Source organism: Balaenoptera musculus, chromosome 10, assembly GCF_009873245.2.
Source record: "Balaenoptera musculus isolate JJ_BM4_2016_0621 chromosome 10, mBalMus1.pri.v3, whole genome shotgun sequence".
Taxonomy (NCBI): domain Eukaryota; kingdom Metazoa; phylum Chordata; class Mammalia; order Artiodactyla; family Balaenopteridae; genus Balaenoptera; species Balaenoptera musculus.
In genome coordinates, this window is record NC_045794.1 from 84882192 (window position 1) to 84908958 (window position 26767).

General features: G+C 35.6%; 1 protein-coding gene across 4 annotated transcripts in view; it reads left to right on the top strand.

Annotated features, from left to right (window-relative positions):
- Window positions 1–26767, top strand: part of LOC118901519 (PARP1 binding protein) — a 77379-nt gene that overhangs the window by 33053 nt on the left and 17559 nt on the right. For all 4 annotated transcript variants that reach the window (XM_036864692.1, XM_036864693.1, XM_036864694.1 and 1 more), the window contains 3 exons: window positions 9831–10001; window positions 11291–11445; window positions 24014–24197. In XM_036864692.1, coding sequence (XP_036720587.1) covers window positions 9831–10001; window positions 11291–11445; window positions 24014–24197 — 510 coding nt within the window. The remainder of the gene's footprint in view (window positions 1–9830; window positions 10002–11290; window positions 11446–24013; window positions 24198–26767) is intronic.

Here is a 26767-nt window from a genome sequence, read left to right on the forward strand (position 1 = left end):
TCTGGGTATATGCCCAATAGTGGGATTGCTGGGTGATATGGTAATTCTATTTTTAGTTTTTTAAGGAACCTACATACTGTTCTCCATAGTGGCTGTATCAATTTACATGCCCCCCCAAAGGTGCAGGAGGGTTCCCTTTTCTCCACACCCTCTCCAGCATTTGTTGTTTGTAGATTTTCTGATGATGCCCATTCTAAGTGGTTTGAGGTGATACCTCATTGTAGTTTTGATTTGCATTTCTCTAATAATTAGTGATGTTGAGCAGCTTTTCATGTGCTTCTTGGCCATCTGTATGTCTTCTTTGGAGAAATGTCTATTTAGGTCTTCTGCCCATTTTTGGATTGGGTTGTTTGTTTCTTTAATATTGAGCTGCATGAGCTGTTTATACATTTTGGAGATTAATCCTTTGTCCGTTGATATGTTTGCAAATGTTTTCTCCCATTCTGAGGGTTGTCTTTTTGTTTTGTTTATGGTTTCCTTTGCTGTGCAAAAGCTTTTAAGTTTCATTAGGTCCCATTTGTTTATTTTTGTGTTTATTTCCATTACTCTAGGAGGTGGATGAAAAAAGATCTTGCTGTGATTTATGTCAAAGAGTGTTCTTCCTATGTTTTCCTCTAAGAGTTTTATAGTGTCTGGTCTTACATTTGGGTCTCGAATCCATTTTGAATTTATTTTTGTGTATGGTGTTAGGGAGTGTTCTAATTTCATTCTTTTACATGTAGCTGTCCAGTTTTCCCAGCACCACTTATTGAAGAGACTGTCTTTTCTCCATTGTATATCCTGGCCTCCTTTGTCATAGATTAGTTGACCGTAGGTGCGTGGGTTTATCTCTGGGGTTTCTTTCTTGTTCCATTGATCTATGTTTCTGTTTGTGCCAGTACCATATTGTCTTGATTACTGTAGCTTTATAGTATAGTCTGAAGTCAGGGAGTCTGATTCCTCCAGCTCTGTTTTTTTCCCTCAAGACTGCTTTGGCTATTTGGGGTCTTTTGTGTCTCCATACAAATTTTAAGATTTTTTGTTCTAGTTCCATAAAAAATGCCATTGGTAATTTCATAGAGATTGCATTGAATCTGCAGATTGCTTTGGGTAGTATAGTCATTTTCACAATATTGATTCTTCCAATCCAAGAACACGGTATATCTCTCCATCTGTTGGTATCATCTTTAATTTCTTTCATCAGTGTCTTATAGTTTTCTGCATACAGGTCTTTTGTCTCCCTAGGTAAGTTTATTCCTAGGTATTTTATTCTTTTTGTTGCAATGGTAAATGGGAGTGTTTCCTTAATTTGACTTTCAGATTTTTCATCATTAGTGTATAAGAATGCAAGAGATCTCTGTGCATTAATTTTGTATCCTGCAACTTTACCAAATTCATTGATTAGCTCTAGTAGTTTTCTGGTGGCATCTTTAGGATTCTCTATGTATAGTATCATGTCATCTGCAAACAGTGACAGTTTTACTTCTTCTTTTCCAATTTGTATTCCTTTTATTTCTTTTTCTTCTCTGATTGCCATGGCTAGGACTTCCAAAACTATGTTGAATAATAGTAGTGAGAGTGGGCAACCTTGCCTTGTTCCTGATCTTAGAGGAAATGCTTTCAGTTTTTCACCGTTGAGAAGGATGTTTGCTGTGGGTTTCTTCTCTTTTTCATGTATTTCTGATCTGATCTTTTTGATTTTTTCCTTCTGCTAACTTTGGGTTTGTTTTGTTCTTCTTTCTCTAATTGCTTTAGGTGTAAGTTTAGGTTGTTTATTTGAGATTTTTCTTGTTTCTTGAGGTAGGGTGTATTGCTATAAACTTCCCTCTTAGCACTGCTTTTGCTGCATCCCATAGGTTTTAGGTCATTGTGTTTTCATTGGCATTTGTTTCTAGGTATTTTTTGATTTCCTCTTTGAGTTCTTCAGTGATCTCTTCGTTATTTAGTAGTGTATTGTTTTGCCTCCGTGTGTTTGTATGTTTTTACGGTTTTTTCCTCTAATTGATATCTAGTCTCATAGCGTTCTGGTCAGAAAAGGTACTTGATACGATTTCAATTTTCTTAAATTTACCAAGGCTTGATTTGTGACCCAACATATATTCTATCCTGAGAATGTTCCATGAGCACTTGAGAAGAAAGTGTATTCTGTTGTTTTTGGATGGAATGTCCTATATATATCAGTTAAGTCCTTCTTGTTTAATGTATTATTAAAGCTTGTGTTTTCTTATTCATTTTCATTTTGAATGATCTGTCCATTGGTGAATGTGGGGTGTTATAGTCCCCTAGTATTATTGTGTTACTGTTGATTTCCCCTTTTATGGCTGTTAACATTTGCCTTATGTATTGAAGTGCGTGTATGTTGGGTGCATAAATATTTACAATTGTTATATCTTCTTCTTGGATTGATCCCTTGATCATTTTAAGACAGATCTTAAAGATGATTTTAATTTAGTTGTATCTTAGTACTTTTTTTTTTAAGGCAATGTAATAAAAATATATGAGCAGTTATTTGATCCCAACTTCCCGATAAGTTTTGATCAATAGTTTCAATTTTGAATAATCTAAAGGGGGCAAATACATGTATTAATTTTTCTTTCATTTATCATTGAACAAAAGCTGATTGAGAACGTATTAATAAGAATGGATTGATTACCTGCTCTAATGCCAGTCATTCTTTTAGGACCTAAGGATATATCATTTGCTCTCAGGGGACTCATAAAATAGTAGAAAGATTAATAAAATAGACAAAGTATCAGAAAGTATTAATATTTATGCAGAGAATTATAATTGGTTGATATGCAGAGTTATAACAGGGTGATAAGAAAGAGAATATGTGAATTGCTTCTTTATACTGGAAAATCAGAGAGCCTCTCTTCAAATGTAACATTTAGTATCTTTAATATTTAAGAAAAATGGTTTCATAGAGTTCATATCAAACTTTTTGTTTTAATGAAGTTTGCTTAGAGTATATTTTTAGTCCATGTTTAAGGTAACCTTTTCCTGTCCATTGAGGTTTTTTAAATTGACCCTGACTGCCTTCTATGTTTTAAGAATTGTTTTTTACATGAAAGTTAAATAATCCCAAAGCATGTTATCTTTAAAAGTGCTTTTAAGATGTATATGGACTTGAAACTTCCTTAATAACTGTCTGAGAGACTTCCTATTGATTTGTAAGTTTTATTTCTATGTTTTAACTCTCTTTTGTGCTTCTTAATTTAAATATGATTAGACAGAATATGAAGAAATCTTTTTTTTTTTAAGAAATCTTAATTTTAATAAGGGAAATATTTTGTTAGAGTTTACAGATGATAAATTATTGGGTCTTTAGCTAAGTTATCAGTCAGTGAATGACTTATGAATTTCATAAGTTTTGAGCATAAGTTGAGTTTAGCATTTGTGAGTCTGTTCTCAAGGTAATAGGCAAGGAGAGGATTTCAAGTGAACATTCTGGGAGCAACATCTAAGAATTAAAAACAAACAGGATTCCAGAGAATGGTGAAAGTAGTTGAGAGGGTGAGAATAAGGAGAGAATTTCATGCAAGGAATTTAATTTTGATGAAATCCAATTTATCATTTATTTTTTCTATTATGTTTTGTACTTTTGCTGTCATATCTAATAAGTCTTCCTAATTCCAAGTCATGAAGATATTCTCCTATGTTTTCTTCTGAAAGTTTTATAATTTTATACTGTACATTAGGTCTGTGATCTACTTTGAGTTAATTTTTATAAAAGGTGTGAGGTTTAGGTGAGGTTCATTTGTTTTGCATACGGATGACCAGTTGCTCCCACACCAATTATTGTAAAGACTGTTCTTTCCTTATTGCTTCTGTTGCACCTGTATCAAAAATCAAATGGCAATATCTGTGTTAGTTCTCTTTCTGGACTCTATTCTGTTTCATTGATCTGAGTGTCCCTTTGTAAATACTGTGCTTTTTTTTGTTTTTTTTTTACAATTTATATTAACTTATTCAAAGGAAACGTTTATATTCTTAAGGTTGAGAAGGATTCTTAAGACCCAGAAAGCAAAAAAAATTAGGGAAAAGATTAATGAATTTGATAATTACAAAATGTAAAATTTCTTGACCTATTCTATTAACAGTGGTAAAATATAAGAAACAGACTGAGAGAAGATCTTTGCCAGGGCATAATATATGAGGGTTAAAATCTAGAATATAAAAAGAACTACTATTAATAAGAAAAAAGCAAACAAATTACACAATAGAAAGCCATGCAAAAGAAAGAGCAGTCAGTTAACAGGAAAAGAAATAAAGATGGCCAACACATTTTTAAAAAAATTCCTAGTCTTCCAGGTAATCAGAGGAAATAGGTAAAACTTTTAAAGTTTTATAACATTAAATATTGGCCAGGATATAGGAAAATGGGAATTCTCCTACACTGTTGGTGGGGGTATAAATAGGTACAAGTGAAGGACACTTGGCAGTATGTATTAAAATAATAAAAAAATACATTCTCTATAATCCCAGCAGTACTATAAAAACACTCAACATATATGCAGGGAGATCAGTATCAGAATATACATGCAGCAATGCTTATAATAAAATTTGGAGGAATCTAAATGACCCTCATTAGGGGAACGACTAAATTGTAATATTTTTATATTAGAATGCTATATATTACTGTTTATAAGAAGACAGGTTAAGTTTCTCTTTATGGGCCTGAAAACTTCCTGACACTCTTTATATAAGCAATATTTTTTTCCTTCTTTCACAGAAGAAACGTAGAATTAAATTGTAACATTGGCAATTTACAGCAAGATTTGTGTGCTGTTTTCAAGAAAATGGATACTCCTGTGAGAAGTCTTTGTTCATAAAAACATGTTTTTCTGTTGTTTAATGTATCTATTGGGCTGGCCAAAAAGTTCGTTCGAGTTTGTCCGTAAGATGGTACAGAACAACATGAACGAACTTTCTGGCCAACCCAATATTAGAAAATAAGAGGGAAGCACCCCTTAGTGCCTCAAAGGAAATATGAAAATTAAGACTGAATGTCACCTGGGTTCCAAGTTTCTGCCATCGGAAAGAAATCAATACTGTGCTATCTTGACTATTGTAATTGTAAAGTAATTTTTAAGATCATTTTTCAGCACATATAATATGTTGTTTCAATGTCTTCTCGCTTACATACTTAATTTTTGATGTTCTATTAACCTTACTATTGTTCCTCTGTATGTAATGTGTCATTTTGCTCTGGCTGCTCTTAAGATTTTTTATCTTTGGATGTCAGAGTTTGATTATAAGTGTAAAGGAGTGATTTTCTTTGTGTTTTCCTACTTGAGTAACTTCTTGGATCTATAAATTGATGTTTTCCACCAAATTTGGGATGCTTTTTGCCATAATTGCGGCAAATATTTTTTCTGTTTTTTTCACTCCTCTGCAGGGATTTCAATTACATGTACGTTGGACTTGTTTAAATTGACCCACAGATCTCTTTGGTTCCTTCTTCTTTTTTTTTTTTTCTCTTTTGTTTTTCAGATTTGGTAATTTCTATTGATATATCTATATCACTGATATAGTGCACTGATAGTTTCTTTCACTTTCTTCAAGTTGCTGTTGAGCACACCAAGCAAATTTTGTTTCAGTTATTGTACTTTTTATCTCTAGTTTAGTTTTTCCACTATATTTATAGCAGATGCTTTGATGTTCTGTCTGCTAAATCTAACATGTAGGTCCACTTGGTGACATTTTCTATTGACTGCTTTTTATCCTAAGAAGGGGTCACAGTCCTTTTTCTTTGACCGTCTAGTAATTTTTGGATGAAACCCAGACATTTCAGATAATATTTTATAGCAACTCCAGTCTTTTCTCATGTTCTTCTGAGGAACATTGGTTTTTTTTTCTAGTAGGCAGGTAACTTGCCTAGATTCCAACTTCATAGTTTGTTTCCTTGGTGGTATGCATTGGATATCTGTTCTTATAGTTTCCCTTTGCTGGTTTTTTAGCTTGGCTTTTGTAAGCCTTCCCTTTGCCTGCCAAATTTGGCAGTCAGCCAAGCATTTGGGGTAGATATGGAGCTTATTTCTGTGGATTCCTTTTTCCTAGGGATTTTCATGAATTTTCCAGTTATTCTGACAGGTTTTGGCTTTGTATACTTAACATTTCAAGCCTGTTCAGTTTCAGTTTTCTGCCACTTAAGCTATACACAGTTGTAGAGTGCACTCAGTTTAGCAAACCTTCAGACGCATAGCTCTGGTTCTTTATAGCTCAATCTTTCTAATATATTTCTTTCTGTTTTCTGTCTGTGTTTTTGATGGACCCCCTGGAATCTTCCCCATGCTTGCATAGTTTTGCTGTCAGCTAGGGGTTTTGGCTATTTATGCTCTCAATTGTTTCCAGGATTTCCTCCTTTAAATTTCTAGCTGTTTTCCCAGCTCTGAATTCTAATCTCTGGCACCTTTAGTCACTTCTATAGTCATGAAACTTGGGCCAGTAAACCACAAACTTAATTCATACCCTTCTTATTGCAGTTCTTTTAAAACTAAATGTTCCTCCAGCCTCTATTTTTTGGACACTTTCCAGTGTCTTTAAATACTATTTAAAATTTTTTATTTAATATTTGTCAAGTGTAAAGTATAAGTTATTGTAGTGTGATTTCTCAAACTGGTTTGATAGGAGGCCCAACTCTGAAGCATCCACCTTGTTTGTTCATTTGGAAGAACATTGCTGCCATCTCCTAGTCATCAGAGTCCATATATTGATACTTTTCTTTAACCATAATTCCCCCACCACCTTGGGGTCTGCTGTGTGGGCTTTTGAAATTCTTTCCAGATCTAATGCCCTGAACACCAGCTAATCCCATTCAGTGTGTCAAAGAGACAAAAAGGGCAATCGGGCAAATTTCAACAAAATGTTCCTCTGATTGAACAATAAAAACCAATTAGTCATTTAAAAAAAAAATTTAATGTTTGTTATTTAAGGGGTTCACATGATCAGTTGCATCTCCCCCATTACTGGAAGTTATAGGGCCTTGAATAACCACAAACTTGCAATTCTTACCCTTCTTGTTGCAGTTCTTCTAACATTAAATTCTCCTCCAGCTTGTGTCTGCTTTTTGGATGCTTTCCAGTGCCTTTACATAGTTATGTTTTAAAAATTTTACCTAATATTTTGTAGTTGTTACCTGTGGGAGTTCACAGTATCACTTCTGTAGTACTAGAAGTTGCAAGGCCTTGAAAAGCTATAGTTAGCTAATTTTAAGAAAAAGATCATTGAATACCCTAGTTTATCACTTGACTGTGAAGGACAAGTGCCGTATATATGAAAGAACTGTTGCCCCTATCAAGTTCTCACAAATGTTATTTATCTTGTGTTTGAACAGTCTATAGCTCTGTTTTAGGCCAGTTAATGTCAACATCAACTACCTGCTATTATTTGCTAACATTTGGTTGAATCTCTTTATTTTAATACTTAGTTGGTTATTTGGTATTGTGAAAGTCAGTATCTAGTAATTCTTCAGAAATTTAACAATTTAACTTCAGCCCTTATATCTTGCCCTGTAAAGAGACATGGGTATAGGACCAAATGGTGCCAGTTGGCCCATGCCCTACGCTTCAGGGAGCTTCATTGTTGGTGATTATTTAATGGCAAATGTATGTAGGGAAATGAGATAAGGTCTCATCAGAAATGCAGCTGTATGTTTTATATCATTTTCTAAGAGACATTTTCCAACAGTTATGATAGTTGTTATTTATTTATAGATTCTCACTGGTGGCAAGTTGGTTTCATGAGCCAGGATATGTTCATTGTTCAACCCAAGCTTTTGGTTTATATGGCAATTCTCTTTTCCCAAAGAGCTGAGTGAGATATTGTCATTGAATGATCATAAGTATTTTTACTGCATATTAAAAAAAGATTATTGGAATGGGAGAAAATATTTGCAAATGATACGACAAGCAAGGGCTTAATCTCCAAAATATATAAACAGCTCATACAACTCAACAACAAAAAAATAAACAACCCAATCAAAAAATGGGCAGAAGACCTTACTAGACATTTCTCCAAAGAAGACCTACAGATGGCCAGTAAGCACTTGAAAAGATGCCCAACATCACTAATTATTAGAGAAACGCAAATCAAAACTACAATGAGGTATCACCTCATACCAGTCAGAATGGCCATCATCAAAATATCTACAAACAATAAATGCTGGCGAGGGTGTGGACGAAAGGGAACACTCTTGCACTGTTGGTGGAAATGTAAATTGATATAGCCACTATGGAGAACAGTATGGAGGTTCCTTAAAAAACTAAAAATAGAACTACCATACAACCCAGCAATCCCACTACTGGGCATATACCCTGAGAAAACCATAATTCAAAAAGAGTCATGTACCACAATGTTCATTGCAGCTCTATTTACAATAGTCAGGACATGGAAGCAACCTAAGTGTCCATCGACAGATGAATGGATAAAGAAGATGTGGCACATATATACAATGGAATATTACTCAGCCATAAAAAGAAACGAAATTGAACTATTTGTAGTGAGGTGGATGGACCTAGAGTCTGTCATACAGAGTGAAATAAGTCAGAAAGAGAAAAACAAATACCGTATGCTAACACATATATATGGAATCTAAAAACAAAAAAAGTTTCTGAAGAACCTAGGGGCAGGACAGGAATAAAGATGCAGACCTACTAGAGAATGGACTTGAGGACACGGGGAGGGAGAAAGGTAAGCTGGTTCGAAGTGAGAGTGAGTGGCATGGACTTATATATACTACCAAATGTAAAATCAATAGCTAGTGGGAAACAGCCGCATAGCACAGGGAGATCAGCTCTGTGCTTTGTGACCACCTAGAGGGGTGGGATAAGGAGGGTGGGAGGGAGGGAGACGCAAGAGGGAAGAGATATGGGGATATATGTATAACTGATTCACTTTGTTATAAAGCAGAAACTAACACACCATTGTAAAGCAATTATACTCTAATAAAGACATTAAAAAAAAAAACAACTCCAATGAGGTACCACCTCACACTGGTCAGAATGGGCATCATTAAAATGTCTACAAATAACAAATGCTGGAGAGGGTGTGGAGAAAAGGGAACCCTACAACACTGTTGGTGGGAATGTAAGTTGGTACAGCCCCTATGGAAAACAGTATGGAGGTTCCTCAGAAAGCTGAAAATAGAGTTACCATATGATCCAGCAATCCCACTCCTGGGAGTATACCTGGACAAAACTATAGTTCCGAAAGATACATGCACCCCTATATTCATAGCAGCACTGTTCACAATAGCCAAAACATGGAAACAACCTAAATGTCCATCGACAGGTGAATGGATAAAGATGTGGTACATGTATACAATGGAATACTACTCAACCGTAAAAAATAACGAAATAATGCCATTTGCAGCAACATGGGTACAACTAGAGATTATCACACTAAGTGAAGTAAGTCAGAAAGAGAAAGACAAATACCATATGATATCACTTATATGTGAAATCTAAAATATGGCACAAATAAGTTTATCTACCAAACAAAAACTGACTCATAGATATAGAGAACAGACTTGTGGTTGCCAAGGGTGAGGTGGGGAAGGAGAGGGATGGACTGGGAGTTTGGGGTTGGTAGATGCAAACTATTACATTTAGAATGGATAAACAACAAGGTCCTACTGTATAGCACGGGGAACTGTATTCAATATCCTGTGATAAACCATAATGGAAAAGAATATGAAAGAATGTCTATGTGTGTATAACTGAGTCACTTTGCTGCACAGCAGAGATTGACACAGCATTGTAAATCACATATACTTCAATAAAAAATAAATAAATAAAAAGATTATTTATGAATTTAGAAATCTTCAATAAAGAAAATATTTTATTGCACAGGTACAGTTACTAGCAAAGAAAATTATCTACTCATATTTAAACCTGCTAGTGAATTCAAAGAATGACTTGGCTCTGGCTCATATTCTCAATATTCCTGATAGAGGACTTGGAAGAGAAGCCTTCACTGATTTGAAACATGCTGCTCGAGAGAAACAGATGTCTATCTTTTTGGTATGGACATGTTACATTTTCAATATTTATTTTAAAGACTCTCTGAACAGTGGATCCATGTACCTTAATATAGAATTCTTGTAACTATGATAGAGCAACTTTTAAATTGTGAATATGTGTTCTATGTCATGTATTTGAAAATCCGTGGTAGTTTTGTTTTTTACTACATCCTTCAAAGTTCATAAGGGAGAATTTCTCTAAAGCTCTGTTTCCCTACATGTGTTCTGCAGAGTGCTAGCCCTGTTAGATTCTCCTTGAATAAATTATTTCCAGAGGCAAAAGTTCCTGTTCAATGCTCTTTGAATAAATGTTTCCAAGGGCAAAAGGTTGGAAATCGTGTATACTCTTACTGGATATGTGTAATGCATGTATACTTCTTCCAAGAAGTCCTACCATAAAGAAATCTGCTTAAGTTAACCTTGTTATTTAACCTGTCGTTTCCTAAGTTATTTAACCATGGAAATTTCCCCAGATTATTTAAATTTCATAGATTTTTCCTTTCTTAGGATATGCTTTGGAAAATACAGCTTTAGAACATTTTGTCTTTGATGGAGATGGCCTAATGTATAGCCATCATATTATATATGTATTTTTATCATTGTAAAGGCAAGACCTTTTGAACTACACGTGATCAAATGATCCTAAAATGTGAAAGCTAGATGGGGCTTAGTGAATCTAGTCTAAATCTTTATTTTACAAATAAAGAAGCTAAGGCTTGGAAGAGTTGAATTAATTGTTCAACTTTGAATAAATCAACACAATTGACACAGAAAAATTCCTTTGTTCCATATAACAATTCCAGTGGCCAGTAGTCAGTCTATTTAAGAATATATTTATTTTTTATAGAATATCACTGTCTAATTCTTTATAGACAGTGATATACTCTTTTTTTTTTGGCCATGCTGTGCGGCTTGCGGGATCGTAGTCCAGGGATCGAACCGGAGCCCCCTGCAGTGGAAGCGCAGAGTCCTGACCACTGGACCGCCAGGGAATTCCCAACAATGATATACTCTTATGAACATATTCTTACGCCCTTAATTGTCCCTGCCTTGGCTCCTCAGTCTCAGTCTCCACCTGTGTTGCCATCACCCTTGCTGGCATGAATTCTATGTGACAGTTGTTTCTTTGATTATTTGCTTCTGAATGAAAATGTGGCATGAGTTATAAAAAGTGCTTCTCTTTACCTGTGTACCTAGAAATATGTAAATGTGCCTAGCTTCATAAAATAAGGTGTAGTTTTAACTTACTAAATCATTAAACATAACCAAATTATTTGTTTTAATTCATAGGTGGCTACATCATTTATTAGAACAATAGAGCTTGGAGGGAAAGGATATGCACCATCACCATCTGATCCTCTAAGGACACATATAAAAGGATTGTCTAATTTTATTAATTTCATTGACAAATTAGATGAAATTCTTGGAGAAATACCAAATCCAAGGTATGACAAATGTGTGTTATTAGTCTGTCTTTAAAACTTCACAGAATCAGAGGTAGATTAAAAATTAAGAGCTATTGAAATGACCAAACATCAGACTAAACTAGGAAGAAGAAACAAAATATCTAGATGAGGGAGGGATAAATTAGGAGTTTGGGATTAGCAGATACAAACTACTATATATAAAGTAGGTAAACAACAATGTCCTACTATATAGCACAGGGAACTATATTCAATATCCTGTGATAAACTATAATGGAAAAGAATCGCTTTACTGTACTCCAGAAACTAACACGACATTGTTAATCAACTATACTTCAATTAATAAATATCTAGATTAATAAATTATAATCACATGACCTTTCCCCCTAAATTTCTGCTTATCTGTGATTCTAAAATTTTTGCCAAAGTCAAATGGCATGTTCAAATTAAATTTGACTAGAGAAGAGGGCTTACCATTCACTTTTTTTCTGGAAGAAATAGATTTTTGAGGATTGGGAATGACTGAATAGATAATTTCTTTAAACTTTTTATTTAGCAATAAAGGAAACTCATACCAAGAATGAGTCAGGAAATTGATAAAAAATATGATGGATTTTATATTCTATTTTCTGCTAGGTTTTTTTTTTTTTCATTTTCTTATGCATAAATTTTTGATTCATCTGGAATTTGTTTTTAAATGATATTGGAATTAAGAGGTGTTTTTAATCAGATAGACTCTCATTTATAATACTGGTATATTTTATGGTGAGTTAATTTTAGATTAATTTGTGGGGGCAGAAGTGGGTTGTATATGCTAGCAATCATGGGAGATCATTGTCAGTTTAGTGGGTATGCCATAGCATAGTACTAATAAAAATAGCTGGTATTTATTGAACACTTACTATGTGTCAGACATTACACTGAACTCTTTATGGGGATTATCATTTGATCATTAAAAAAACCTTACATTGTAGTTGCTAGATAAATACTCAGTTTAGAGAGGAAGAAACTGAAGCACTGGTGTAACTTACCTTAGTCACATTGTTAGTAAGTAGCAGAGTTGGGATCTGAATTCATTTCTGACCCAGGAACCCATTCTCTTAATCGCTATATCTTATTCTATGAAACGTCTTTCCATTTTAAGATTCCAAGAAGAATTTTTTTCAGGTTTTTATTCTGAATTGTTTCCTTCTGTCTTCTTATATGGATATCTATTACAACGAAGTGAATTTGGAAGAGGGTTTGAATATGACTTATAGTCAACATCAGTGACATCTGAACTTCTAAATAATATATTGGCCAGCCATTTCTTCTGAGATAGCAGATAATTAATTTTAAAGAATACTATATTTTTAGCAAAGCAAAATAGATATATTTTGTTGAAGTCAAATGGTACTATAGACTTATAGTAATAAAATCCTCAGAGGAATTGACTTTCAATATTTTTATGTGTTTATTTCTGTATTTACCTCATTTAAATGAAATTTTTATGCAGCTATTTTAAAAAGTTTTATTGAACTATAGTTGATTTACAATATCATGTTAGTTTCAGGTATACAGCGTAGTGATTCAGTATTTCTGCAGTTTATATTACATTATAGGTTATTATAAGATATTGGGTATAATTCCCTGTGCTATACAGTAAATCCTTGTTGCTTATCTATTTTATGTATAGTAGTTTGTATCTATTAATCCTGTACTCCTAATTTATCCCTCCCCCCTCTCCCCTTTGGTAACCATAAACTAGTTTTCTATGTCTGTGAGTCTGTTTCTGTTTTGTGTATATGTTTATTTGTCTTTATTTTTTTAGATTGCACATATGAGTGATATCATTTAGTATTTGTCTTTCTCTGTCTGACTTACTTCACTAAGCATAATATTCTCTGTGTCTATCCACATTGTTGCAAGTGGCAATATTTCATTCTTAGCTGTTGGATTAAGCACTAGGGTTGCTTCCATGTCTTGGCTATTGTAAATAGTGCTTCTCTGAATATTGGGGTGCATATATCTTTCCGAATTAGTGTTTTCATTTTTTCCAGATATATACCCAGGAGTAGAATTGTCGGATCATATGGTAGTTCTATTTTTAGTTTTTTAAGGAACCTCCATACTGTCTTCCATGGTGGCTGCACCAGTTTACATTCCCAGCAACAGTGTTTGAGATTCCCTTATCTCCACATCCTCTCCAACACTTGTTATTTGTAGACTTTTTGATGATAACCATTCTGACAGGTGTGAGGTGATACCTTATTGTGGTTTTGATTTGCATTTCTCTAATAATTAGCGATGTTGAGCATCTTTTCATGTGCCTGTTAGCCATCAGTATGTCTTGTTTGGAAAAATGTCTATTCAAGTCTTCTGCCCAATTTTTGATTGGTTGATTTGTTTTTTGATACTGAGTTATATGAGCTGTCTGTATCTTGAATATTAAGCCCTTGTTGGTCTATGCAGCTAATTTTGAGTTTCAATTTTAGACAGTATTTATTAACTTCCTACCATGGTAGATGAGGATTTGCCACCCACTCACCAACCTCCCAATACTCCTCTTTTCCTCTCCCCCTCCTACCACACACACAGACACATACACACACTTCTCTTCTTCTCTCCTTCTAATATAGTTATACCACAGTATCAGGTTAAATCATATTTTAGAGTTTACATTATTATAACTCTGTAATTATTGCCTACAGCTAAGCTATATTATATACTGTTATTATACTTCCTTTCTTGTATACATTTTTGGTTTTTTCTAGAGTTAATGATTATCTGCTTTTTTCTCTTGCTTTGCTTCTTATATATTTATTATCAGTTCTTTATCAAGTTTGCCAATGAAACTATACAATTTCTTCTTTTTTATTAGGTCATCTATCAGTTCTGATTTTTGCCATTGAAGACATTCCTTCTGGAGAGTCATCTATCTTCTTCATTCAGTCTGTATACTTTTGCTTGCTAGGCCTGTTTCAGAGTGTCAGCCATGAAGCTTCATCACCTTGTGAATTTTCTTTGTCTCTACCTTGTTTCCAGGATTCCATGACTTTATTTTTAATTGGTTAAACCCCTTATTTTGCTCAAGTAGCTTTCTAAAGTAAATGGGAGATAAATATCATTATTCTCACATTTGATTGTATGTGATCTTATGCTTCATTTATTTCTCCAAGGTTATTTAATTTATATGATCATTTTTTATCTGCTACCTGGATAGTCTTTGTTGTATCTAGTTGAATGTTTTTCTTTTTGTTTCTTTTGCCCTCTTTCATGTTAAAGGTGTTCCTAAAATGTAGGGTGATTCTGGACTGTTGTTTCATATTTAGGAATGAGACCCTGTAAAGCTGATTAGCAGCTCTATACAGTGGACTTCATTATAGCATAGTAGCCACTTGGCTCTTCTATTGGGGATTCTCCAAATGTGAATAACTGCAGGTCTTTTCTTTGGAACTTACCCCCAAATTTCCACAGTGGCATCCTTTAATCTCCTTCTGAAAGCAGTAAGTCTGGCTAGCAGTATTCTGGGATTTGAGGTTGATGCTGAGCTGCCCAGTTCAATATGTAGACTTTTGCTCAGTCCCTCTGTTTTCAGTCATTGGTACCTATAGGTCTGGAGCCTCTCTGGCTTAGTTTCTTCAGAGTAATCCTGCTTTCCATGCTGAGGTGACAGAAGTGCACTAGCCTGATTGCTCAGAATAAGAGAGGAGATTCAGGGGTCTAAGTGTTCCTCACATAGACTGTCAACCAGCTTTCTTATTTGCAATGACACCTTCACCATAGCCTTCAGTATTGCCTTCAATTTCTGAGATTACTTCTTATTGGTGTCTCTCTTAGCAGTTAACTTATGTTGTAGCTTTCTGTGTTCTGGGTAGTCAGTTATCACCTTTCCATCTGCTCTTCGTCTTTCTGTACTTTCATGATATGCCTCTGCTCTCGACTATTGTCTCCTCTCCCATTCTGTTTTTCTTTATGGATGTAAAACATTTTCCTTTTTGTCACTTTAGTGGCACTTTAGGAGGGAGCAGATATAAGTACATATATTCAATCCAATGTAATTTGTTATAATTACATTCCTTTTTGGAGGAATTTCTAGTTGGGGTAAGTTAACAGGGTAAAAGTACATCCATACATACACTTTTGTACAAAAGGATAGAAGTACGTTTTAGAGGCACCTAGGGTACACTTCAGTTCTTCAATTTAGCAGCCATCTATTTTGAATATCCTGTTTGGTTATAAGGAGCAATTACTCTGTGTTCTAGGGACGATACTGAAGAAGTGGGTGTTTAAATAGTCCATCTGAGCAGTCTCTATTTTCTTCTGTAAGGTGATTTTTGCATATGTTAAGTATATATGCATTTCATGATTATAAATAGTAAAGTTATCAAAAACTTACAACATGTATTCTATTTATGTAATAATGGAAAGATGTACAGAGGAAAGGACAATTGACCTAGTTTGTGGGAGTCAGGGATAAGAGTGTCAGGAGTGTTTACCTGGATGTTTGTTAACAGTTGAGCTTAATCTTGAAGGATGAACTTGAAGGAGTTAACCAGACATGGAGAATGGTGGTGAAATGAAGTCCAGAGGGGGAGAAGGCAGGATATTTCCTATAGTATGGGTAACCTATTGGGACAATGTTTCATTGGTTATTCATTTTGTCTCATAATTTCAACTTCTACTAGTCCTTTAGCCACAGTCTATAAAGATTATAAGAAAAAACAACAAATCATCTTCTGCTTTTGTCAGTTCCTTCCTTTTATAGCTCAAATTCTTGAAAAAATACTGTCTTTTATTCCACTTCCCAATTTCTAATGATTTAAAATATCTTGAATATGTCTCATGAGGCTGTAAACTCTATGAGGGCTTTATTGATTTTCTTCACTAGTATTCCCTAGCCCTAGCACAGTTTCTGGCACAGAGTAGGCACTCAATACTTATTTACTTGTCTGTGTTTAACTGACTCACACTTACTCACTTTTCCACTCTACTGAAGCTGTTCTGCAAAAGATCATTTATGATCTTCTAGTTGACATAGCCTCTGGTCTCTTTTGAGTCCTGAAGTTTGATCATTTTTTCTTTTAGAACTCTTTTTCCCATAACTTCTGATATTTTGTTTTCTTATTTTCTACTTACCTCTCTGACTGCATATATGCAAATTCTAAATCCATATTTCAGTGAAATCCAAACTCTTTCCTGAGTTTCCAAAATATATATTTATGTACCTATAGGTTGTTACGTCAAATGAAACTCAAACTTAGCATCTCCCAAACTAAATCTTCATCTTTCCCTGCGTACCTGCTTGACGGGTACCTCCTCCCAAAGTACCCAGGTTGATGAAGCCTTTCTGCCTCCAGCTGCCCAAGCAGAAATTTGGAACATATTTTTTTATTATTATTATTATTTTAGTACATCTTTATTGGAGTATAATTTCTTCACAATACTGTGTTAGTTTCTGTTGTACAACAAAATGAATCAGCCATATGCATACCTATATCCCCATATCCCCTCCCTCTTGAACCTCCCTCCCATCCTCCGTATCCCACCCCTCTAGGTCGTCGCAAAGCACTGAGCTGATCTCCCTGTGCTATGCGGCTGCTTCCCACTAGCTATCGATTTTACATTTGGTAGTGTATATATGTCCATGCCATTCTGTCACTTCGTCCCAGCTTACCCTTCCCCCTCCCCATGTCCTCAAGTCCATTCTCCCTTTCTCTGTCCCTTCATTCACTAAGATCCATCAATTCTTCTTACTTAACATTTTTCATATTCTTTCTTTTATCTCTATTCCTGTAGCTACTATCTTATTTCCATTTTTTATGGAAAGTCTGTTTTCAGACTTTCATCCTTTCTTGCCTGGACTTTTTTTACTTATCTCCAAGTTGTTCATTCCGCCTCCAGTCTTGAGTTGCCGCATCCTGTTGTCCTCACTGCTGCCAGTGGTCTTTTCAAAGCAGCAGATGTTACTGCCATAATTAAAATCCTTCAGTGATTCCATATTAGGTACAGGATAAAAATCCAGAAACCTCAGTATGGTGTACAAATTCTATACTCTCTACCTCCTGATTGTATCTGACCCTGGCCTCTGTCCCTCAACCTTAAAACTCAGAGATAAAAATGTATTTAACCCTTGTAGCTGAGTGTAAGTTTGTACTACTTGTCTTATAATAGGGTGGTGGTGGTGGTAGGGAATCAAAATAATCTTTGAGTCCAAGGAATGGTCAGGGGAGGAATCCAAATCACACTTACCTCTCTGCTGCCAGCTTTTCATCAGACCATCTTAGCTATAGTATGGCTGCATTTCTACACTTTTGCCAGTAGGTGCCACCATAAAATACATGCTGTACTTTCACCTGAAAAACATCTTAAATTAGGAGTTTCAGGTTACATAAATCAGTTAGTACCCTGTTGTTCAAATGTTTAAAATTCTGTATTTCAATTTTATTACATAACAACTTTTTAGTACACACCTGCATTATATTTATTGGACTATATATTATGCATTCATAGAATGTTAAGCCTAGCTGAAATTATCCAGTCCAGAATCCTAAAGTTACATTTCTCATTTAAAAATATTTCAGAATCATTTTTGATACATTTCATGTAGTACCTTTAATCACATTTAATTTTTAAAGATATAATTTATTTAGCAAATAGTTATCAAATTCTTAAAGATGGTAGGGAAAAGACAAGTCATTCTATATAGTAAAGATAGTCAGTAATTCATTAAAATATTACCCATTATTTGTATTATTGCTTATTGTTCTCTTTCAGTCACTATGTTTTGATTCAGTCTTGGGGATTTAATTGTGTTTTTCCTCACTAGCTTCATTTTTCTGTTTCTGCCCCAGAGCTTTTTTTTTTTTTTTTTTTTTAATTAAGAGCTGCTTTATTTATTTATTTATTTTTAGCTGTGTTGGGTCTTCGTTTCGTGCGAGGGCTTTCTCTAGTTGCGGCAAGTGGGGGCCACTCTTCATCGTGGTGCGGGGGCCACTCTTCATCGCGGTGCGCGGGCCTCTCACTGTCGCGGCCCCTCCCGTTGCGGGGCACAGGCTCCAGACGTGCAGGCTCAGCAGTTGTGGCTCACGGGCCCAATTGCTCCGCCGCATGTGGGATCCTCCCAGACCAGGGCTCGAACCCGTGTCCCCTGCATTAGCAGGCAGACTCTCAACCACTGTGCCACCAGGGAAGCCCCGCCCCAGAGCTTTAATGTGATCCATTTAGCAGTCAGGAACTGCAGATAACCTCTTTCTCACCTAAATTCTTCTATTAATGTTTATCCAGAGTAGTCATATCTTCTGGGATGCTTTCCTGAAGACCTCCTTCTTCTCTTACCTCCCCACTTAAACCCCCTCTGTACCTTTGGTATCTCATTGTATCAACTGATCAATCGTGACCTCTTAAAAAGAAATCTTTTATTCATTTTGTATCCCCAGTGCCTATGACAAATGTCCTGGCATCATTTGGGTTAAAACTTCAGGAGTTTCTAGGCTCTAGAGGCAAGAATTTGAATTATGTTATGTTGCTGAGCAGGTATTTGAAGAGCTGATGTTGGCTCTTGTAGTGAACGTATAGCAATAGACTAGTCATAGCACTGGTGTTTACGGTATTTTGCTAAGGGTCAAAATGCTGAGCTTGGCAAGCAACTGAAATACAAATCTTATGAATTTTTCCTAAATACAGTTCATTCAGGGGATTATATCATCTTTAAAATTTAGAATATTTGTTCTTGTAGAAGGAATGGGAAAAGAGGGCAAAGGTGACTTTTACCTTCAATAGCACTGAAAGCTTTTTTTTTCTTTTTTGTTCTTATAACTGATACTGTGGCACTCTTTCATATTTGATTATCCTTCTGAATCTTTTCCAAAACTCTTCCATTAGAGATTACTTCCCAGAAAAGCACATAGTGTTAACTATGTTTTCATTTTGGCTACATTTCATCCAATTATTTTCTGTGTTTTTAATTGAAAATTAAGAAAAAGCCAGTTGGAAAAGAGAGTGCCTGTTTACATAAAATAATTCTTAAGAGTCTGTTCAGACTTCTGATTACAGATGTATAGCAGGCTAGGTCCCCTGATTGACCCTTCCATTGAAAATAATTAATACTGCTGGACAACATATTTATAAAGCACTTAAATGCATTGATGAGTAGGTGAATGCAATGAAAATAGGCCAAAAACTGGGGGAAGGAAGAAAGTCAGAGAGGGAAGTCAAGAAGGGAAACCAGCTTTTATTTTGAAAGAACTTGCTGAATTTGGTGATCTGGAGGGTCTGTTCTTATAGTCACTGAAGTCTGAGGGGACAAAGCCCAGGGACTGCCCAAGGTGAGGTGTCTGTTGGGACATACCCAACCTGTAGGGCTACTACCCTTTCAGCATAAAATGAACTAAGAATGAGGGCTTTAACTTGATACAGGGTTTCTATGAAAACCTACTTGGTAAAATGTTTTAGCACATTATTTAAGATTTAGAACAAGACAAGAGTTCCTGTTCTCATTTCTTTTCAGCATAATATTGGATGTCCAATTCAGTGTAGTAAGGCAAGAAAAAGAAATAGGAGATATAACAATTGAGAAGGAAGAAATAAAACTCTATTTAGTGATAATATGATTGTATATGTAGTAAACTCCAAGAATCTAAAGGCAAATTATTAAAATTAATGGTAGAGTTTCACAGTGTTGCTGGGCACAGATCAATTAAAAAAAGCAATTGTATTTCTACGTCATAACCAAACAGAAAATGTTTTTTTTAAAAAACTTCAAAAATATAAAATACATAGAATAAATCTAATAAAAGCCATACTAGCTACCTTCCCCCTTGGAAGGTTCAGACTCAGTGTGGAAATCTCTCTCCCACTCAGGGTTTGCATCCTGATCATGTTGCTACTAGAGATTTTTGTCCTCATGAAAACCCCCATTCATCCTGCTTACCACTAACAGCTTCCAACTTTCCATTCCAGCTTTTGTCAATTTTTTAGGGAAGAAATTGGGTGGTACTTGGAGATTTCCCCCGATTCTTACCAAGCTTAGTGGAATGTTCCCCTAGAGTAACTAGTCTGCCATAGTGTAAGTTGAAACTCTTAAGTGCTTTTCTGCTGCAAATAATAATAATAATATGAAAAAGGGTAAAATACATATCTTTTATCTTACAAGTAAAAACTTCACACTGTTATGTGTGATAGCCGTCATTTATTCAGTAGAGATATCAATTATTTCTTCTGTGTGCCAAGTTAGTATGATGATTAGTAAAATATGTTTCCTTTCTCAAGGAGCTAATTTTTTCATGAAATGTTTCCCAAGCTTGTCTAGTCATAAGAATCACCTGTGATATCTTCAAAAGAAATGCAGCTATTTAGTATCCTTGTCTGGAGATTGTGATTCAGTAGGATGGGATCTGGAGCTGATATTTTATTTTCTATTTTTTACTTATTTTTTATTTTTCACGAATCAGGCCCTTTTTATTATATGTGCTCTGGCCAGACTCTAACATAGGGCTGTTTGGCCATAATCCACATCAAGCTCAGCAGACGACATATAGGTGAGCCCCTATACCCCTAAGGACAACAATGCACTGAAATTAGAAAATCATTGAGTGAGTTCTTTGTATCAGCAGAGACTAATCTACTAATCTCCCTTTCAGATATTAACCAGTTACATTGTTAGTATTTGCATTACACCTCCTATATTTTAGACCCATTTATTAGTGAGGGGACCTCCTTTTTCTCTGGCTTCATGTGTCCATGTGGACGAACTTCTTCCACAAAACACTACATTTCTCTCCCTACCCTTCATTCGTTCCTCCCGACTCATAACTGGTAAGATTAAAAGAACTGGGTATGGTTCCCTCAGCCTCTTTCTCCCTTTTAGAGCTGGCCTGCCCTCCAGGTGGAGGTGTACTCACTGGAGCTGATATTTTAAACAAATGCTGAGTATGATTCTGATGATCAGGCAAATTTGGAAGATACTGATGTAATGCACTCTCTGCAGTTTTCTTCTAACTTTCCTTCTCTATTTGGACAAGCTATTTGTATATGAACAATCATGTTTCCAGTGTCGTTAGGGAACCTGGCTTCTTTCCTAAAACATAAAGCCTGGCAATAAGGCAGTGAGGATGAGAACTATTCATAATTTCCTTTAGGCTACTATAAAAGTCACAGAGTGGTTAAATAGCATATTCAAGGTAGAAAGTGAGGGAGTTGTGATGTGTGCTTAGGTTGTCTGACTCCATAGCCAGACCACACCACTTTCTCATTGGACACTGTGCAGCCTTTCCAGGGATACCTCTAGGGATGGAGATCTCTTAACTTCAAAAAACAGCCTTCTTTTATTGTTGGACACCTTTAATGTCTTCCTTGTAATGGACCAAAATCCTTCCTCCTCCTCACATTGGTTTTAGGTCAGCCTTCTAGAGCAGGAACTGCAACCCAAATTCACTGAGGTTCAGGCTCAGTATAAAGAAACAGTTGATTTCATGTTTTTAAAAATACTTGTCTGTTGGCCATAATTGGTCCAGTCTCTGGTTTCCTTTAGATTAGTATTAACTAGTTTAATTTCCTCTTCCATATAATAACCCTTCTCATGTTAGAGTGCATTATCATGTATTTCAGGTCAGTCTCCTTCCTTATCACCTTCTTCCTAGCCCAGAACAAACACTGTGTGTTCTTGGACAAGCTGTCAAACCTTTTTGAGACTCAATTTTTTCATCTGTAATTTATGGGTAATAATGCTTATTGAATTGGTTTAAAGATTAAGTTATGTAACCTTATCATTAGTGTACAGGAATGCTAGAGATTTCTGTGCATTAATTTTGTATCCTGCTACTTTACCAAATTCATTGCTAAGACAGTCTCTTCAATAAGTGGTGCTGGGAAAACTGGACAGCTACATGTAAAAGAATGAAATTAGAACACTCCCTAACACCATACACAAAAATAAACTCAAAATGGATTAAAGACCTAAATGTAAGGCCAGACACTATAAACCTCTTGGAGGAAAACATAGGCAGAACACTCTATGACATAAATCACAGCAAGATCCTTCTTGACCCACCTCCTAGAGAAATGGAAATAAAAACAAAAATAAACAGATGGGACCTAATGGAACTTAAAAGCTTTTGCAGAGCAAAGGAAACCATAAACAATATGAAAAGACAACCCTCAGAATGGGAGAAAATATTTGCAAATGAAGCAACTGACAGAGGATTAATCTCCAAAATTTACAAGCAGCTCATGCACCTCAATATCAAAAAAACAAACAACCCAATCCACAAATGGGCAGAAGACCTAAATAGACATTTCTCCAAAGAAGATATACAGATTGCCAACAAACACATGAAAGGATGCTCAACATCACTACTCATTAGAGAAATGCAAATCAGAACTACAGTGAGGTATCACCTCACACCGGTCAGAATGGCCATCATCAAAAAATCTAGAAACAATAAATGCTGGAGAGGGTGTGGAGAAAAGGGAACCCTCTTGCACTGTTGGTGGGAATGTAAATTGGTACAGCCACTATGGAGAACAGTATGGAGGTTCCTTAAAAAACTAAAAATAGAGCTGGGCATATACCCTGAGAAAACCGTAATTCAAAAAGAGTCATGTACCACAATGTTCATTGCAGCTCTGTTTACAATAGTCAGGACATGGAAACAACCTAAGTGTCCATCGACAGATGAATGGATAAAGAAGATGTGGCACATATGTACAGTGGAATATTACTCAGCCATAAAAAGAAACGAAATTGAACTATTTGTAGTGAGGTGGATGGACCTAGAGTCTGTCATACAGAGTGAAGTAAGTCAGAAAGAGAAAAACAAATACCATATGCTAACACATATATATGGAATCTAAAAAAAAAAAAAGGTTATGAAGAACCTAGGGGCAGAATGGGAATAAAGACGCAGACCTATTAGAGAATGGACTTGAGGACACGGGGAGGGGGAAGGGTAAGCTGGGATGAAGTGAGAGAGTGGCATGGACATATATACACTACCAAATGTAAAATCGATAGCTAGTGGGAAGCAGCCACATAGCACAGGGAGATCAGCTCGGTGCTTTGTGACCACCTAGAGGGGTGGGATAGGGAGGGTGGGAGACGCAAGAGGGAGGAGATATGGGGATATATGTATATGTGGAGCTGATTCACTTTGTTATAAAGCAGAAACTAACACACCATAGTAAAGCAATTATACTCCAATAAAGATGTTTAAAAAAATAGATTAAGTTATGTAGGATTTTGGGTATTCAATGAGAGGTAGTTTGTGTTATCTTAGTTGTACCTAAAGGTATGCATTTGAAGTATATTGCATGTATATAACTGCATCTGAATCTTTTATCATATATCATATATAACTAAATTATTTCCCCTAGCTTTCAAATCAAGGAAGAAGTAACTTACCTTACTGAAATAACTTGCTTTTAGAAAAACTTTAAAATTTTGTTTCTAATGGTTCTCATCCTTTTCTTAAATGTGTTACTGTTTGATTTCTAAGATTAAAGCCATATTCTTTGAAAAGTGTTGATTAACTCTGAGAATTATATTTTCAAGCTTATAAGCATATTGACATCTCTAATACTATTATAAAAGTGATCTTATTTCTATTTTCAGTATTGCAGGGGGTCGGATACTCTCAGTGATAAAGATGCAGCTGATTAAAGGCCAGAACAGCAGGGATCCTTTTTATAAAGCAGTAGAGGAAGTTGCTCAAGATTTGGATTTGAGGATTAAAAGTATTATCAATTCTCAACAAGGAGATTTAGCTCTTAGTACCACTGACATCAGTCCTGCACGGGTAATGAGGTTTTTATTTTTCATTATCCTTCTGTACAAAACATTATATCTTCTACTTGCTGTAGAAGTGGTTTACAATTGCTACTTAAGTCAGAAGAATGTGTTTCCTCTGTTATAAGATGTTGAAAATATAAGTTTCTTAATAGATTATGCAGGATAATGTTCGACTTGGGTAAATCATAACCTCTATGAGCCAAATTGTCTCTGTTTGTTAAAGAAGCACATTGGATAATCTTCAGTATCCCTTGTAGCACTAGAAATTTATAGTTCTTGATGCATATTAAGGTGTTTTGTCACATTTTTCAATAATTATTTTTATAAAACAATTATTTTCCCATTTAATCAGGTATAAAATAAGAGTCTGGTGTCTCTGGTTATGACCCCAGTACTAGGCACTCCATAGAACAACAGCAGAAATAGTTTCTATTCAGCAGTTTATTTTTCTTTTATAGAATTTTTCTATTTCCATGATCTCTTATTTACTACCTCCATTGCCGGTTTACTGCAGACATTAGGAATTTTTCCTATACTTAGTAATTGTTTAATTATATATTCCAGAAAATTTACCTCTTTCTTGTTTTTCTTACATAGATAGTCAGACATTATAAAGTATTAAAACTATAGTTTTATAGGAGAAATTGACTACCATGTTTTTAGCTCTAGAACAGAATTTTGGAGTACGTGTTATAGTAATTCATTTGTTGCAGTTTAATTGTTCAGGTAACAAAATCCCCTTTTTATTAGGTATAATTGTGATAGCCCGTGTATGAAGAAAGACTTTTGCTTACTTTTTATGATTCACTTATTTTTCCGCAGCCCTCGGGCACTATTTTCTATAACAATGAGTGTTTTTAGTTTAACTTGAAGGCGGGACATGGGGAAGATTCTGAATTATTTCCCCACATATTTCATGTGTGTTAACACTTCCTATGACAGCTTGGCTCAAATGACAACCAGGTTTTATTATAAGTATAAATCAGGAACTGTCACAACTCAGATAATTAAGAGCACCAATCTCTCCCATTTCCTGTCACAAGAAATAAAGATGCAGACAACCTGGTTCTTAATTTTATGTTTTCAACCAAATTAGACATCTTTGAAAAATACGAATCAGTAATTCTCAATGAAGTTAGTATTAAACAGTATGGACTTCTTTGGTACTAATGAAAAATATATGTCAAGCACCAGATTGTGATAGGCAATTTGTTAAAATTCTGGTGTAGCTATACATTACAGTTCACTTGGTAGCCTGAGTCAGCCAAGTAGAGAAAGGAGGCCAAGACCATGTTGATGAAACCTGAGGAAAGTGGTACAACTATAACAGATGCCCTCAAAAGGGCGACTCTGATATTTAAGCACAATGTCCAACAACCCTATGGGTTAGGCACTCTCATTATCCCTATTTTACCAATGATTTAACTGAGGCACAGTGAGGTTAAGCAACTTTCCCAGAGGTTTACAGCACATACAACTGGTTAGTTGGTATGAACCCGGCCAGAAATGCCATCAGAGTTTGTTCTTACGTGTGTCTATGTGCAATATTATCTTATCATATATTTTCCCTATTCTTTTTTTTTTTTTTTAATTATTATTATTTTATTTATTTATTTATTTATTTACTTATGGCTGTGTTGGGTCTTCGTTTCTGTGTGAGGGCTTTCTCCAGTTGCAGCGAGCAGGGGCCACTCTTCATTGCGGTGCGCGGGCATCTCACTATAGCGGCCTCTCTTGTTGCGGAGCACAGGCTCCAGACGCGCAGGCTCAGTAGTTGTGGCTCACGGGCCTAGTTGCTCCGTGGCATGTGGGATCTTCCCAGACCAGGGCTCGAACCCATGTCCCCTGCATTGGCAGGCAGATTCTCAACCACTGCGCCACCAGGGAAGCCCAATTTTCCCTATTCTTCTATCTAGTTACTAAGTTTTTCCAGCTCTCCCCCTTTTAATCTGCTTTTTCTTTATCTCCACAGCTACTGTTTTAGTTCACTGCTACTACCTTCATTTCTGAGCTGGACTATTACAGTCTCTTAATTTGTGGTCCTGTCTCCAGATTTAATAAGAGTCTTACCCTGGAATATAAATATTTGACACATTTCCATCATTGCTGTCATTTTTCTAAATGTAAATAGTATCATTTTATTTCCTTGCTTAATAAAGGAAGAGATTTTAACCTTGTAACAGATCGACTTATAACTTCTTTGTCTGATATACAATGCTTTCCCAGGCTCATTTCACATGACTCCCTCTCTGTTACCCTGTTCTTCAGCCATTTCATGCCATGTAGTCTCTGAAAATACCATGTTCTCTCTTACCCCTTTGTGTCTCCTCTATGAAGCCATCCTTGATCCCAGGGTAAATTGATCATGACCTTCTGGTGTGCTCCCACTGCACAATTTATACATTCTTTTCGAAATAGCACTGAGGGGACTTCCCTGGTGGCTCAGTGATTAAGAATCGCCTGCCAATGCAGGGGACACGAGTTTGATCCCTGGTCCGGGAAGATCTCACATGCCGTGGAGCAACTAAGCCCGTGTGCCACAACTACTGAAGCCCGCACGCCTAGAGCCGGTGCTCC